We start from the raw sequence: 17287 nt of genomic DNA, 5'->3' as shown, positions 1-17287 counted from the left end.
TATACTGAGAACACATTGAGATAGATTCGCACCAGTTATGACTATACTGCAATTACGTGATTCACTGTAGAACTCTAAGTGGTTTCAATTGCTTGGATTCTTCATCAGGTTAGTGATTTTACTGTTCAGTAACACTGCGGTTATTGTGCCAATCTGATGTAAAAACTTTGCTGCTTCAATACAATAGCTGGGGCATAACTATTGGTGTAACAATGCAGCTTTAACCTATAAAAATGACAGAATATAGTTTATTTGTAATTTAATACTGCTGCTGACTTAACCTGACATCTTGCTAAATTTATGGATACGGATGTGTCAAGTCTACAATGGAAAGTTTCCGGATACATGTAGAAACTGCGAGTCTGCAACATTTCAGCATTGGTAGACGTATATCCAATTTTCCAGTGTGTCAGTTTACAAAAAGATCTATTATTCTAATTACAGCCAATGGCAATAATGTCACAACATTTTATTTACTCTGAGGTGGCAATTCAATGCTTGCTTTGCATGTACAGTCGAGAAAGATAAACTAAGATGCAAGGAATTATTCTCAAGTATTTGGCTGCTTGCACTTAGGCTCGCTTCCTGTTCTTTTCTAAAAGAAACACATTAGCTGAGAAGAGGAAATCATTTATTTGGTTTGATTAACATCATATTTTTCCACACAGCTGTTTCCCATTGTCATTCCTTTCTGAGCTGAGAGGTTGTCGTTGTCTGGATGCCAGACTCTGTAACTGCCATTAAATGCTTTGAGTCTTGAGATTGGACTTGTTATTTGATTTGTAAGTCCAACACATTGGCTAACAACTATTCTCAGCAACATTATCACTGCCTTAAATTACAGAGAAAAAGTCCACCTGAGAGGATTAACACAATTGGAATTCAACTAACGCCTCCACCAAAATACAAGTATTTCTCATCAAAAAATCTTTGTAGCACTTATCTACTGAAGCAAGACATTATGTATGGCACCATCCTGAACATAATAAACAACTTTACAGACAGAAACTGGTGCGGGTGCTTACGTTTACGAAAGACTTAGGAAAACGGAGAACACAAGAAATAGAAGTAGGGGTAAGCCATTCAGCCCCTTCCGTCTACACCTTTGTTCAAAGAGATTTTGACTGATTTTTAACCTCTTTGCCACTTTTTTTGCACTAATCCCACAATCTTTAATTTCCTCAAAATCTAAAAAATTATAGAAACATAGAAAAAAGCAGGGGGAGGCTAGTCGACCCTTGGAGCCTGCTGTGCCATTCAATATGGTCATCCAAATTCAGTCCCCTATTCCAGCTTTCTCCCTGTATCACCTGATTCCTCCAGCCCGAAGAAAAACATCAAACTCTGATCTCTGACTTGAATATACTTGACGGATCTCTGGGCTAGTAAATTCCAAAGATCCACCCCCTTTGGGAGAAGAAATTTCTTCCCTTCTCTGTCCTGATTGCCTGACTTATTATTTTGAGACAATAACCCCTAGTTTTCGGTACACCAGCTATGGGAAACATCAATGGTACATATGTTCTGTTTGGCCCCTTCAGAATTTTGTCCATTTCAATAAGATCACCTCCCAACAGTTACAAATTCTGGAGACTAATGGCCCAGACTGAATGAAGTTTTAAAGGCTGGATAGGAGGAAGTAGTACCAAAGTGGAAGAGTGGAGATAAAGTTCTGCAGAGTTGAAATGGGACAGTTGAACGATGAATCCTTGAAGAACTGTGCAATTGACCATGCAGAAGAAACCACTGCAGAAGATACAATGACTATACTGAAAAAGGCAGGACTGGAACAATACAAAAATAATCCCTTGAAGAGAGACCTTGGAAGATTCTATAGCTTATTATCAAACATCACAGACAATATTGAGTTAAGTTTGATTAACATCTGATATATTTTACCAGGAGGGATAATGCATACTGATTAAAGTCACACAGGTTGTTTATGACATTGTTGAGGGTGGTGCAATGTTGTGGGCAGGTGAACAGTTGATGATCTGCAATAGTGTGCAGAGGAGGAAAAGAGCGAAGCTTGCAGGTGAGGACATATTCAAAGATCATAGGTCAGCTTGTAAGGTTAAGAATGGAGTAATAATTTGAGGAAGTGGATGGGTTAAGGATAGGATGGCGGTTGGAGACAGTGCCTTCTACAGTGTAGGAAAGTTAGGCATTGACTATTTTTTGTGAACCTTGTGGCCAAAGAAGGTAGCTGGCTGGCCAGTTGTTGGGTCAGTAGAAAGTCAAGGAAATAGAAAGTGCATTTTGTAAAATAGAGAAGCTTGAACAGCGTAAGCAAGAAACAGGATTAAAGCTTCAGGGAGACAACAATGATAGGTTGATAGGGCTGAAGGTGGCCAGGTGCAAGAGGAAGGTGATAGAGGGAAAAGACACATATGCATGAGCCGAATCCATCTTTAAGAAACAGACATTCTGAAATGCCAAGGATGTGGATGTGGGTGAGATGTCCTTGATGGTCATAAAGATCTTGCAGGCTCCAAAACAATCTGCACTGGGAATGAAGCCTGGCAGGGTAACTGATGTGGAGAGTGAGATTCAGTGTAGCCAGATCAGAAGAGGGAATATAAGGTATTAAGGAGGCAGTTCAAGTCAGCAAGGATGAGCTGTCGCTCACTGCAAAGTCAAAGGGAGGTGACCTTGGCATGGCAGTCACGACCGATTGTATGCTAAAGCAGAGAGGATGCAAAGTGTTCGGGAAGGAACAGGTGACCAAAACAAAAGGGTACATCTGAGATGGGATATGTCAACAAGAGCTACCCTGTTGCGAAGAAGATTTAGGTCAGGCACTCTGTCAAAACCTGGGAAGTTTTGATGGAGAAAGGAGTCACTTGCAACCGGCAAGTCAATTTTCCAACAGAAAATTGATCCTATTCTGATTGTATTGAGATGGCTCAATGAGAGAATGTTGTAACTGGCCAAGATAAGTAATATGGGCATGCTGAGCAGCCAAGGAGGGAAAAGAAGTCCCTACAACTGCAATCCTCAGGAAGGTGATGAATTTGTTCAGAGGCCAGAAGTGGTAAAGGCTCCCGTTACAAGGGAGGAATTTTCCACAAGGCAATGTAAAGGAAGAGAGTTTAAGAAGTACTTTGGAAGTTGGGCCTCAAGTTACTTTGAGAAATATAGAACATCAACAATGGGAGCAGGAATAGGCCATTCAGCTCTTCAAGCATGCTCTGCTATTCAGTACAATCACAGCTGATATCATTGTCATATTCCCCTCCTCTCCACAAACCCCTTGTGTATAGAAATCTATCTATCTCCATTTTTAAATTATATTTGGTGACTTGGCCTCCACTGCCTTCTGTGGTAAAGAAATCCACAAACTTACCGTCTTTTGAGTGAAAAAAATCTCTCCTCATCCAAATCCTAAATGTTTTAGCCCGGATCTTGAAATTGTGATTTCTGGCCGTGGGGAAACATCCTCCCTGCATCCAGTCCATTGAGCCCTGTCAGAATTTTGTACATTTCACGCAGGTTCCCTCTCATTCTTCTGAACTCCAGTTTGGCCAAGTCAACCCCATTTTTCCCAATTTGACAGTCCTGCCATCCCAGGAATCAGTCCGGTAAATCATCACTGCACTCCCTTGATGACTAGTATATCCTTTCTTAGGTAAGGAGAATAAATCTGCACACAAGACATCGAGTGTGGCCTTGCCAAGGCCCTAAACAATTTTAGCAAGGCATCCATCCTACATTCAAAGGGGAAGACAAACATGATCTTCACTCCTGGATCACATGGAGGAGTTGGCAGTGAACATCTCTCTCAACAGCAGAACAATGCACTGAGAGCTTCATTTATCCCCTTTTATCATTGCTTTTAGAGATAATGGAGAGACAACAGCACAAGCCTTTTCATGACTTTCTGAAACAAACAAGATGCGTTGGTGCTGTGGATCAGAGTCCTGCTGTCATAATACTGGACTTGAAAAGAAGCTATGTGAGACAACCTGTAAATGGGAATTCAAGTATGATTATAGTTCTAGATTTATAAATATGTTGTGTTGCCATTTAATGCAGATTTGCCTATAGCTGCTTCATATTTTCAAGGTACTGAAGTCAATTAGAATTAATTTGTGATTGGGTTAAATTTACTTAATTTAGGTAATTTTTGGATTACCATAAATAGGTATGGTATGGACAGAAAACACGCCTCTTTATTTGCATTGCCACTAGTGTACATCTTATTACATATTGAGAACCATCTGTGAGAACTATCTGTGCAGTGAGTGAAATCTGATTCCAATTGCTCTGGTGTGGGATGTGAGAATCCATCGAGTATTGATAAACTGAAAGGTTAAACAGTTACATCTAATCCCAAAAACTGGTTAAGCATCCACATTCCCTATTAGCAGTTTGAGCAAAATAGCATTCCTCCTCAACAGTCTCAGGCTATTTACATTAAGTAGGATCAAAGTCTTACAGCACGCAGGTACATTAAGCTTTCAGGAACTTTTTAAAAAAATAACTGTGTTGAAAATGAAGACCACAAACATAGCTGTTGGCTAACTCTTTAGGGCAGTAAGATGATTCACTCATGTTTTGTGCTCAGTTTCAATGAAAGTTCCTACCTGAATGGAGTTCCTTGACCAGCGAGGACATGGTGTTTGTAATGGAGTCAGCTGCCACCAACAAATCATTCCGCAAGTTTCTGCGGGCTCCTGTGGAAAATGAAATAAAAATCTGCAGGTTCACGCTGGTGAACAATTCTAACACTAAAAGGATTTTCTGCACATTAAATTAGAAACTTAAAAATTTCTGCACTAATTACCTGAAGATTCTAAAATGGATTTTCCAAGGTCGGAGGGCATGATGGAAGAAAAAGAGAGAACACATTGAGTAGAGATTGTAACGATTGGACATGCACCAATGAAAGAGCAAGAACCTCTGGCTGATTTATTTTCCCATCTGCTAAACACAAAGGAAACTCCCGTTCCCTCAGTGCTTCCTCCCACGAAGACAGGGATTAAAACTGGTATAGCACTATGCTGTACCGACTTATTGAGCTAACAACTGTATTCGACAGGTGAGCTAACTTGAACGAATCGTGGACAATCGTAGCCATTCATATCAAAAGCATATACCAAGGCATCAGATTAACACATTTTCTGTTTTTTTCTCTTTCATTGTTATTCATGTTTTTAAAAGTTTCAAAATATATTTTATAAAAATTTCTAACATATATAATGTGGCTCACCTATTAACATTCTCAACACAAGTCAAATTATTCCACTTACTTAAATCTGAACACGATATCATGTATCATCAATATAAAACCCATGAGCAAACAGTTCATGCTGTTTTAATACAGATTCCAACTCCAAGCTGCACAATGACAGGAGAGCCTTAAATTGCTGTCTTCCCCCGGAGATCTTAGAGTTACTACACGCAGCTTCAGCGCATCCCTCAGCACATAGTCCTGGATCTTAGGTTATTTTGGTTTGTGGCACTCAGTCACGGACAACACTTTGCATGGGCAGACTAGAAAGTGTTTTTCAAAGAGTCGATGGCTCTTCAGCAGTAGTTGATATTTGCCTCAGTGTGTGCCCCAAGGAAAAGCCTTTTGTTCATTTATTGGATGTGGCAATTGCTGTCACGGCCAGCATTTATAACTTATAGCTAATGAGCCCTCTTCTTGATGTGCCAGTGAGCCCTCTTCTTGATGTGCTGTCGTCCATATGGTGAAGGCACTCCCTTGCTCTTGTTGGTGGGAAGTTGTAGGATTTATATGCAGCAATGACGGAGAAACAAAGATATACATCAATTGAGTCAGTATACAATTTGAATGTCCATCGAGACGGTCAGATTTCTGGATTTGGGTTTGGTCAACTTTTGCAATGAATTTTGTATACACTGTAATCATTGTCTGGTTTCCCTGCTGTTGTATTGCTCTGTTAAGTGCTTTTTCTTGTTGAAACCATGAAGACAGGCTTCCCAATAATTATCATATTCCAACTATTATCAGTCACTCAACTTTTATAGATCCAGACCAAGTCTTCTCTTCAATTAAAATAAAATGATTCAGGAAAAAAGGAACTTAAATGAACCAAAATTAGATGCAACAAAATATAGGAAGGACAATGTGTGAAATAATTCACTTAATACATTCCATACTAATGAAGTACAAATTATTACTCGGTCGACAAGCTGAATATGTAAATCTGAAATTTAATGTTGCAGATTCAAACAACTGTGTGTGACAATTAATTTATATCAGATTTAAAATAGCATTTGAAATTTTCAGAGGATATAAACGTTGCCATAATATGCAGTTTATTTTTCTGTGCAAAAGAACATGCACTGAAAACAGAATAAACTCAACGTGATCAACTGCTGCATGAAAAGCCTCATTGCAACAACCAGTAAGCTGCTGAAAGAACTCATCAATGGTACTACTTAACATTACCAGATCAAAAATAGGCTCGCCAATGGTCAATTCAAGTTCTGGCAGATGCACACTGCTCCAGACCTAGGATAGTCTTGGTCCAGGCATGGGCTCAAGAATTGAATGCCACAACAGCTTCAGACCTTGGCATCAAGACCACATTCAACTCAGCATTGTGTAAATGCATCACAGCAAAAGAAAAGTCAATTAGACCAAAGGGTAGCTTCTCCTGCAACTTGAATCACACACTATAGAAAGAACAGCTGTTGTGGCTATTGAAGGCAAGTCATATAATATTGTCCAGACACCTCCCTCCCAATAACACCAGCATCACCGGGTTCTCTGACTTTAATATTTTGAAGACCAGTATGGTAAACTATACTTGCCATATCAACATTGAACCAGGGTGCAGGCTGGGACAAGCAAAGCATCTCTTGACCCCTTACCACATATCCATCCTCTCCATGGCTGAAGTCACGAGTTGGATGGAATCCTTATGATTAGCCACATAAGCATTCAAGAAGCTCAAAGCACTCAGTTCAGAACTTTGCGAATGATACTCTATCATTTTCTGCACTATTGGAACTCAGTGGCTAGAGTGTGTACAATCTACAGCAACTCCGGAAGCCTACTTCATCAACTTTTCCTTTACCATCGAAAAGAAAGAAGGATGTACATGATAACACACTTCTCCATATGACACAGTATTCTAACTATGGTATATATCACTATTTCTTCACTGCCCAGAGTCCCGAATTCTCTACCTTGCAGCATTATGGAAACAGCATCACACTAATGACTAAAGTGGTTCAAGAAGAAGTCTTTCCTAAGGCACTGAGTAGTGGGAAATCAATACAATGCTGCCCACATCCTGAGAACAAGCTAACAAAATTATCTTGAATTAGAGTTTCTATTTAAGTGTTTATTACTTGTATCAGATTGCAAGAAAATAGAAAGGACCATATACGAAGAAATGGCTATTTTACTACAATCAAATATCACATAACTTAGAGCTCAAAATACTCGGTGTAGTCTTAGTTTCAGTCACTATTTTCTTTACCTTTACAAGCTCAAGTTAAAACCATTGCAGGAAAGATGGATTGTTGTTCAGGTCCATGAATGTAAAATGAAAAGTTACAGATATCACCAGATCGACTTGTGCCCAAAGTGATAATCCATATCCTCTGGCCTTCACAGATTTTTTCCTACTTTTGGTATTCCAACCAACTCACAAATATGCTTCAATCAGAATTACTGCTTCTTCAGCATAGCCTTACATGTTGGTGCCACTTATGTAAGATCATAACTCAGACATCCTTTCAGCCTTACTTCCAGAAGAAAGTATGATTGACAGTAGTTTTGATATTACAAATTATGGGATATAAAAAATTACCTCCTTAAAATCAGCAAATAAAATACAGAGATAAAAAGGCATCGTATCAACAGATTATGAAAGGCATGCACATATGTAACAATGAAAACACAAGGTAATTAATCTTTCATGAATTACTACTTACCTTGTGCAAAAGCTTCTTGCACATCTCCGCCAACCCCAGACAAGGAATCCTGAGGACCATGGGTTGGTGTTGAACAGGCAGATGTTGACCTTACAGGCATTGGCATGGGGCGGCTGGCACCATGACTGGGTGATGAACGAGGAGAACCAGCTGCTTGAGCCTACAGAATTAGAACATAAAACACGTCCACTTCAAAATCCAGTTCATAACATTTTATAAACAGAAAAGCCATGCCAACCTTCTCTGAAGCACTTCAGCTTATCTTGAGATGACCACAAATAAAACCAAAAATTATACACCAACCTTCAGACTCACTAACTTGATACTGCTTATATAGTTGCTATTTGCTCTCAATGTGCTCAGTGTGTAAAAGAGCAAATTTCTATTTAAATGCACTTGCTCACATCTATGATGAGGATTACACAATTACTATATGACGGTCGTTTAATCTGATGTGCAGAAACACAGCTGAAGCAAAACCACATTGTTCTCTCCCAACGACACATTTACCTCCTCAATAAAGCTCCACTCCGCTCACAGAACTTGGGATCACTAAACTCAAACAAGGTCATTCAGCGGACTTGTCTTGTTCCTACTGATTGCTTATTATAAAACTACTTTAACTAATCACGTTTCTCTGTCAAGTAACCTCTGAATGAAATCGCCCATCCTCCAGTAACACACTGGGACAAACCTGCCTTTTATATCTCCAGCACCCATACCTTTCTGTAGGCCTCATGTTTTCATGTTCTGGCACAGTAGATTTTGCTACTCTTTAAGATTTGAAGCGCAACATCAGAGCTAAGAAGCCCATTAATTCTGTTTGTGGAACCAGGCGAATAGCTTTTCATAGGCATTAACAGAACCACAAAAAACGAGTGCAGGGCTGTTTCATGGCAACAGCCTGAAAGACCCGCTTTGTCAATATATTTGCTGCCTCAGACATATGGAAGCAGGCCAGGTAGCAGATGGCCAGCGGGTACAATTAGCCTCATTTTGCTGCGGCAGACTGAAAAGGAATAGCTTAATAATTTTGCTCACCTTTCACTGTTAGTATTGACAGGCTTAAAAGTTACTTATTGCTGCTACGCACCATTGGCTGATTGGACTGTTTGTTGAGAGATGGTCAGGATTTATTGAGGACGGTGACGTAATGGTTGAAATAATGTTATTATTAATACGTCTTAGAGAGTACAGTGTCACTTTTGTACCAGAAAACAGAGATTTGACCCTGTCCTCCACCCACTGAGGAAATGCGCAAAGCTGTTGAAAAAACATCCGCAGGATGTCTGAGCATCGCTTACAACAAGCCCAATCACCCAAAGGTGAAGATGAATTTCATTGTTAATCCACTAATCAGATAGTACAATGCATTTGGAACAATAAGTGGCAGCTCTTCTGCCACAAACCAAATGGTTGGTAATAAGTACAACTATAGGTAAGTGTAAAAATTTCTTGGAAATTATGGTTGTGAAATTGTGTAGTATCACCAGTGCTTCATGCACCAAGGAGTGATTTGCTGTAAATGTAATTTGTGAAGTGCAATGGCATTTTTTTTTTTGCTACTCAGCAAACTGAGTAACTTGCAAAAGATGCAAGTCGTCATTCAGTAATGATCTGCATCAGGCCTACCAAACGGGGCCACATTGATCCAGCAGGTGTAATGCATGAACAGCACATGGAAATGGAGGAGCAGCTTGCAGTTTTGGGGGATTATTTCTGCGACTGGTAGGTTGAGGTAACTGTGCTGATCACTGTATTACATCTATTAACCAGTCTTTGTCTGTAACTAAGGTGGAAGGGAGTCTTATGTGCAGGATGTATGGGAGCTTTGGTGGCTGTCCTCCCACCATGATTAGGAGAAGACAAAACCACAAGCACCTAAGAAACGGCAAAGCATCAAAGTAAGGTTGCTCAAGGAGATTTGTTTGCATTTGCCACTGGTCAGCAGAGCTGCAGCTACACAGCTGCGTGTGGACTTAAGTCAGCTGAAGTAACTGCAGCTATTAATTTCTTTGCCGTAAGCTCATTCCTGGGAGCTGTACCAGATGTTAGTCCATCTCCAAGTATGTACTGCGCTGTTGCTTAGATGAAGTGATGAGGCTCTTTGCTCAAGGTGAGGGGAATTTATCACCTTTCTTCAGTTACAGACAGTGGAGGCACATGGCTTTGCAGACATTATAGACTCTCCTATGGTTCAGAGCGTGTCGACAGGAGTCCCATATCATTAAGGACACTAATTAGAAATCTCAGCTCCACATGAACAGCAAAGAGCTTCATTCCTTCAAGATGCAAAGTCAATGACTGCAGGCAGAAAATCTTGATGCTGAAAGTTATGCATTGGAGAGCACAGGTGACGTTCTCACCATGAAGCAGTCTGCCACCTTCCAGAACAATATGTGGCTCTTGTGTGACAAGGGCCATCACTCAAATCCCTGGTTCTTGATTCCAGTCGGAGCTCTGACAACCAAAGCACTGTGGCTTTGTACTCAAGAACTGTGGCCCTGTACTCAGAGCTAAGGAGATCCTCAATGGAGTTGTGAAGTAGAGATTTCAAATGGCTCATCTGATCTGAAGGCACATTTCAGAGAGGATCACTCATCTCACTGTCACTCCATCACCCTGCACAGTCTCACCCTAATGTGAACAGACTCTTTCCTGCAGCTACAGAAGATGAGGATCAAGGCAGGAAGTGCCGATAAACCATCCTCTCCAGATGTGCCATGTGCCTTCATTTCACCGAGGCAGCTGAACACTATCAACGTGGCTCAGAAAAGAGCTGTAAAGCATTCAGGCTGGGGTCTGATGAGCAGCAAGAATCATTTTTGCCAGGAGTACCAGGTAAAAACCAACTTCAAAAATATGAAGTCAAACATTTCGCCCGACATTCAATGCCATTCCATCGGTAGGCATGCCACCAAGTTCTTGGGTGTGACTAGAAACCTGAAGCTTACTTGGACCAAGACAAACAAATAATGTGACTGCAAAAGGCTGGGTATCCTGCAGCAAGGGACTTGCCTCCCGATTCCTCAAGGCCTTATAACCATCTCACTTGTGGAGGTTGGTCGTGTCATGGAATATTCTCCATTTGCTTGGAAAAGCACAGCATCAACATCAATGAAGAATAACAAAAACAAAATACCGTGATGCCAGAAATCTGATGAGAGGTCATTGATCTGAATACTAACTCTCTTTCTCTCTCTACAGATGCTGACTGAAGTGCTGAGTGTTTCCAGAAATTAAGAACTTTGACTGTCCAGGAAAAGATATCCTGCTTGAGTGGCACTTCCATCACACCGTGCCCACATTGCCTACAATCAACAGAATGCACAATTTGTTGAGGCTTTCTTTGACAATCTCCGAAAACTTCCAACCTCCACCACCAGCAAAGTAAGGGCAGCAATTCCCTGGGCACCAACAAGCCTGTCTCCAGGTCGCTCACAGGACAGTTACACTTGAAGATATATGTGCTGTGTAGAAATCCTGCAATTCCCTAGCTATCAGCATTTCAGGACAACCTTCACCACAGGCACTATTGCTGGTTAAGAATACGTTTTCTTAGCACCTCCTTCAAAGGTTAATCAGACCTGATCCGTCTGCAATATGTGTATCCTGTGACTGCATTATAACAGAGAACCAAGTAACCTTCCCTCGAAAGCTGACCTCCTCAGCGTCTGCATGACCATCATTTGTAAATGCAGGAACAAAACTTCAACACCCAATGAAGATCAAAATTATATGCACATCAACTGATCACCAATGTGCATTTCACTGATTCTGGCCAATCATTAAACTTTTCCCAGCACTCCATCCACATGCTTGGGGCTTTACTCCCAGTCTCATTGTGATCTCCTCCAACTACAACTTCACAATGGACTTGATGAAAAACACTTGATGGAAGAACTCAGCAGGCCAGGCAGCATCCGTGGAGAAAAGCAGGTGGTCAACATTTCAGGTCAGGACCCTTCCTCTGGCCTGCTGAGTTCCTCCAGCATCATAGTGTTTTTCATCTAGATTCCAGCATCTGCAGTCCTTTGTTTCTCACAATGGACTTGCATGGGTTCCTGAGCTCCAAGCCAAAGAGGACTTCTCTGCTCCACTCCACTTTGCTGACCAAGACATCCCGAGCCACATCAAAAAACTGTGTCGCCTCTTTTTGCCAGATTTACCACTGCCTCCTGAAAGCTTCCTAAACCAGTGGAATGAGTTTCAACAGCAAATGAGTTCCCTTTGATGAGGTACAGCCAGTGGTTTAATCAGCACCAGAAAGTTTCAGCTGATGCTGGTATGCCCTGAAATTGTACCACGTGGATTGGCAATGTGGTGCTGAACAGCATTGTTGACACTGGCTGGATGCTGCAGTCATGATCAGGAGGTGAAAGTATGAACTTCAGCTGCAATCTTCACCTGGGTCAAACAGTTTAATTACTCAGTGCAATCTCAGCACATTCTCCAGTGTGGTACATTTTGTCAATAGACCTGGATTAATGACTTCGAAATGCGTTGTATTCTTTATGGAGTGTCTCTGCAGCAAGAGAAAGCAGTGACAGTTGTACATAATGAACGCAAAAGCCACCGAAAAACAAATAAAATAAAGTTAAAAGTCATTTATACAATGTTCATTTTAATGTATTAAGGTAACCTAGGGCTGTAATCCACATGAGGGGGATTGTATAGTATTTCATCATGAAGTGCTCAAGCTCTGTTTTAACAGCTTATATATCATTTGATTGCAACTACAGCCTTATAATCACTCTGTGGTATCCATTACTTCTTGCCTAATCCACTAAACTTCAGTGTGACACATGATCGGCACAACAAATTGAATGTGGACAGCAGGGCAGCAGGAATTCCTCAGGTTATTATGGGAAAATAAAATCAAATTGCAATTTCAGCTTCTGTGTTATCTATCCCTTGCTAAAAAAATGCATGTGATGTTTTGTTATGACAGCATTAGAATCACCCATAATCCCTGCCAATGACAATGGTAAGTTGACCTCACTGACTAAGAATCCCAAATGAAACAAATTACTTGGACTCTTTTGCCAAAGAGTTTCCTTTCACTAATATGGCACCAAACCATATCTACAATTCCCAAAGGTTAAGTGCAAAAAGCTTGCTTTAGGATGAAGCCACACTCCATAGTTTCAGCACACAATCCAGGCTAACACAGCGCCACTGTACTGAGGGAGCCCTGCATCACTTGCCTTACCATTCTTCTGATGCAATGTTGAACCTTGGATTTGTCTCAATTATTTCAGTATTCAAAGGGTGTTAAGGTTCAATAGCACAATTTGAAGAATACTGAACTACCTGGAGTCACAGCCAACATTTTCCATCAACGAGCATCGTGAATGCAGTTAAACTGGTTCATTCATCTCACTGTGTTTTAAGATGTTGCAACTAAATCGACTGCTTTAATGACAACATTTCAAACAAAACGTCGTATTGTGCTGATACTACTGGACATTTGCCAGAAATGCTATTTTCCTTGAACATATATAAATGCTCTTCAACGTGATCAAGGCTTCCTGAGGCACTTCAGTGAGAGGTTGGTTGATACACGAGCTCTACCACTGAAATGGAAATGGACACAGGCACATGAAACCACAACCAACTGGTACTAACATGGGACACCTTCACCACAAAGCCTGCATTGATTCAAGGTGGTAGCTCATCAGCACTTTCTCAGGAGGAATTTGGGATGGGCAACAAATGCTGGCCTTGCATTTATTACAGTAATACGGTGTATTTGATTATTACCATTGTGAAAAGGTTGGAAGATTCATATGGTAAAGTGTCATACCAACACATTTTGCTGATGAAAATAAAGTCTAGCATATGTGTTTTTATGTATCATTTTGCTGTGGTTCTTTATTACTTTTCATCCTTTTTACTGGCACCATGAATCCATATTTTTTCACACTGTCATGAATTATCTCTGCTTAAACCATCAAACATCAATAATCTCCCTTCAAAATAATAAAGCTATTCTGCATTTCAAGAATTGTGTTTTTTTCCTTGTACAGTTCTGTCTGTCACGGATTTTTCCTGTTTAAGCTAGTGACAATGACTCGTGAGAATTAGATTTCGTTCCATTCAACAGATCTCAGATGAGCAGTCCCCTTCAAGATATCAAATAGGCTTATGTGGTTACAAGATATACTAACTCAATCTGACTGTCAAGGAAAGACACTGAATGGCAAAAATCAGATGATGTAGCTGTAGACGTGGGTACAACTACAATGTTTAAAAGACATTTGGACAGGAAAGGTTGAGAGGGATATGGGCCAAACACGGGCAAATGGGACAAACAAATATCATAGAGACATAGAGTCACAGAGTACGAAAACAAGCCCTTCAACCTAACTCATCCATGCTGACCAAGGTGTCGATCTAAGCTAGTCCCATTCGCCCATGTTTGGCCCATATCCCTCTAAACCTTTCCTATCCATGTTCCTGTCCAAATGTCTTTTACACATTGTAGTTGTACCCACGTCTACAGCTTCTTCTGGCAGCTCATTCCATACTGCAAGCATATTTGTTTAACATTTGAGACATTCACAACTTAAATTAAAAATAATGATTTTGAGAGGAGAGAGTCTGCCACAATTGCTTTCTGAACACAAACATGGAGTCACACGACCTTTGATGACAACTGCACTAAGTCAACCACCTGCCTTTAATGGTCTTATTCTGCAGCAACTGAGGACATACCCATGAAATAAATAGTCCGCTGTGATTAATTTCCCACCTTTTATTCACTGAAGCAGCAGTACTGTTTTCACACACTGTTTCAGCATGTAGTTTTTTTTATTGTAAGGGGTGCTTTGTGATTAGATACCTCAAATTACCATTTTAAAAAAAATCCTTCTCAGCCAATTGCTGCTTGCACCCTCACAACCAACTCTGATTAGACATTGATGCAACACATCAATATGAAATGGGAAGACATTGTTGCTACTTTCATTGAGACTTTTAAAGTCTTTGGGGGGAGGATTTCCTACAGTGATTCTCCCACATTTGCTATAATTTCATTTGCATAATGGTCAGTTCTGCATTTGTTCCAGCATTTCTCTCGTTTCTCCACTGAAGGTAGAGTGCACACTGGAGAACACTTGAGAAAATTCAAACCTATTAAATATAATCTTTAAAAGAGCAATATACCTTCTACTGAGATTGGGTTTCTAAGTTACTAATACTATGATTGCCAACAATCTATTGTTATTTTTCAACAAAATGACATGCTTGGTATTAAATTCAGGGCTAATGTTTTGACCAAGTTAGACACGTGTTCATTGTCAGCATGTTGAAGTTATCCAGAGATTTCAGTGGTAAACATGGAGTTCCTGATATACAAGGTTTTGGGATTCAATATGGATAGAAAAGCAACTTCAAGTCCCAAAATCTACTTTAATGAAGAATATTTATCCAAGTGTTTGAATTGTGAAAAGCAAGGCAGTGTTCTTCAAGCTCAGTTGATTGGTATGCACTGGGCATTTTAAACATAATTGCACATTTTTATGGAAACTACTTTACATTTCCAAATAAAAAGTGGAAATCCAAACATCAAAGGGATCAATGGCCTGCAAGGTAAGTGAGTAAATTAGCAAGTGGTAGCTAAAACTGGATTTTAAATTGCTTACAAGTCTTCAGTTATCTCTGCAGGGAGCGCTGGAAAATGCTCATCTATTCTTTCAATGAATGGACAACTTTAAATAGTTTAATTAGTAGTACATTAAAACAATATGGCATACAGTGAGCATATAGGCTTTTTGCCAAATTCCTCATCAAGGGACTAAACAAGAGACAACTCTTAAACATTGTTAAAGTTATAATGATATTACTTCCATGTTTTAAAATATCCAATCATGACTGTGGCTAAGCACAGCTCAAACACCATCTATAAATTCACTGATGACACCACTGTTGTCAGTAGAATCTCAGATGGTGATGAGGAGGCTGACGGGAGTGAAATAGATTGGCTGGCTGGTTGGTTTCACAACAACCTCGCACTCAACATCAGCAAGACCAAAGAACTGATTGTGGACTTGAGGAAGGGAAAGTTTGGAGAACACATACCAGTCCTCATTGAGGGGTCAGCAGTGGAAAGGGTGAGTAGCTTCAAATTCCTGGGTGTCAACATCTCAGGAAATCTATCCTGGGCCCAACACACTGATGCAATCACAAAGGTGGCACACCAGCAGCTCTACTTCATTAGGAATTTGAGATTTGGTACGTCATCAAAGACTCTTACAAATTTCCATAGATGTACAGTGTAGAGCATTCTGACTGGTTGCATCACAGCCTGGTACATGGCCTCCCATGCACAGGATTGCAAGAGGCTGTAGAGGGTTACAGACTCAGCCAACTCCAGCATGGACACAACACTCCCCACCATCAAGGATATCTTCAAGAGGCGGCACTTCAAGAAGGCAACATCCATTATTAAGGACCGTCACCATCCGGGACATGCCCTCGTCTCATTACCACCGTCAGGGAGGAGGTACGGAACCTGAAGACCTACACTAAACGATTCAGGGACAGCTTCTTCCCCTCTGCCATCAGATTTCTGAATGACTGATGAACCAATGAACACTACCTTGTTATTCCTTTTTGTCTGCACTACTTATTTATTTTTGCAATTTAGAGATGTTTATGTCTTCACACTGTACTGGCTGCAACAAAACTACAAACTTTACATCATATGTCAGTGATAATAAATCTAATTCTTATAGGAGAACAATAATTTACATTGCATGAGGGTTATATCATCCCACTTAAAGGGAAAATAATACAATGGGTAAAAACATTTGAATATTGGTGTAGGAGTTCTCGTGGGATTATATTTCTATTCTATATGTCATAATTTTAAAGTTATTAAGAGAATAGAGGCGCTGCAACAGAATACAATCCTGGGACCAAACCATGCATGCCAAGCAACGTATGGAGTTGACCACTAACTCTGCCTAGGCATGAAGGACACAATTGCTGGAGGATATCAACCATGAAGAGCATTACAAAATTTAGAGAATCAAAAGACGGTTAAAGTCGGAAAGAAAGATTTTCCTGTTTATCCCTTCATCACTATTTCAATAACTCGAAAAAGGTGCAAAAAACCCTTATAAACCAAATTAAAAACAAACAATGGGTTGATTTTTTGTAACAGTTCCTTGCTCACGTGTTTTTATGATGCACTGTTATTCATTAAACAATAACCTAGTGGTGTATCTTAATTAGATTTTAGCATCAAATGTTCTACATCAAACTGTTGAACAATGTGGTTATAGACATGTGGAATGATCAACAGCACTATTGTGTTATCCCTGTTCATTTGACTTCTGTTGTGTTTGAATTAAGAATTATGTAA

General features: G+C 40.2%; 1 protein-coding gene across 19 annotated transcripts in view; it reads right to left on the bottom strand.

Moving 5' to 3' along the window:
* dtnba (dystrobrevin, beta a) overlaps window positions 1-17287 on the bottom strand; it is a 397891-nt gene that overhangs the window by 32300 nt on the left and 348304 nt on the right. For all 19 annotated transcript variants that reach the window (XM_052024099.1, XM_052024088.1, XM_052024100.1 and 16 more), the window contains 2 exons: window positions 7918-8077; window positions 4587-4676 (listed from right to left, as the gene is read on the bottom strand). In XM_052024099.1, coding sequence (XP_051880059.1) covers window positions 4587-4676; window positions 7918-8077 — 250 coding nt within the window. The remainder of the gene's footprint in view (window positions 1-4586; window positions 4677-7917; window positions 8078-17287) is intronic.

The sequence above is a fragment of the Pristis pectinata genome, chromosome 10 (genome assembly GCF_009764475.1).
Source record: "Pristis pectinata isolate sPriPec2 chromosome 10, sPriPec2.1.pri, whole genome shotgun sequence".
In the NCBI taxonomy this organism is placed as follows: domain Eukaryota; kingdom Metazoa; phylum Chordata; class Chondrichthyes; order Rhinopristiformes; family Pristidae; genus Pristis; species Pristis pectinata.
This window is presented reverse-complemented; position numbering and strand designations above follow the sequence as displayed.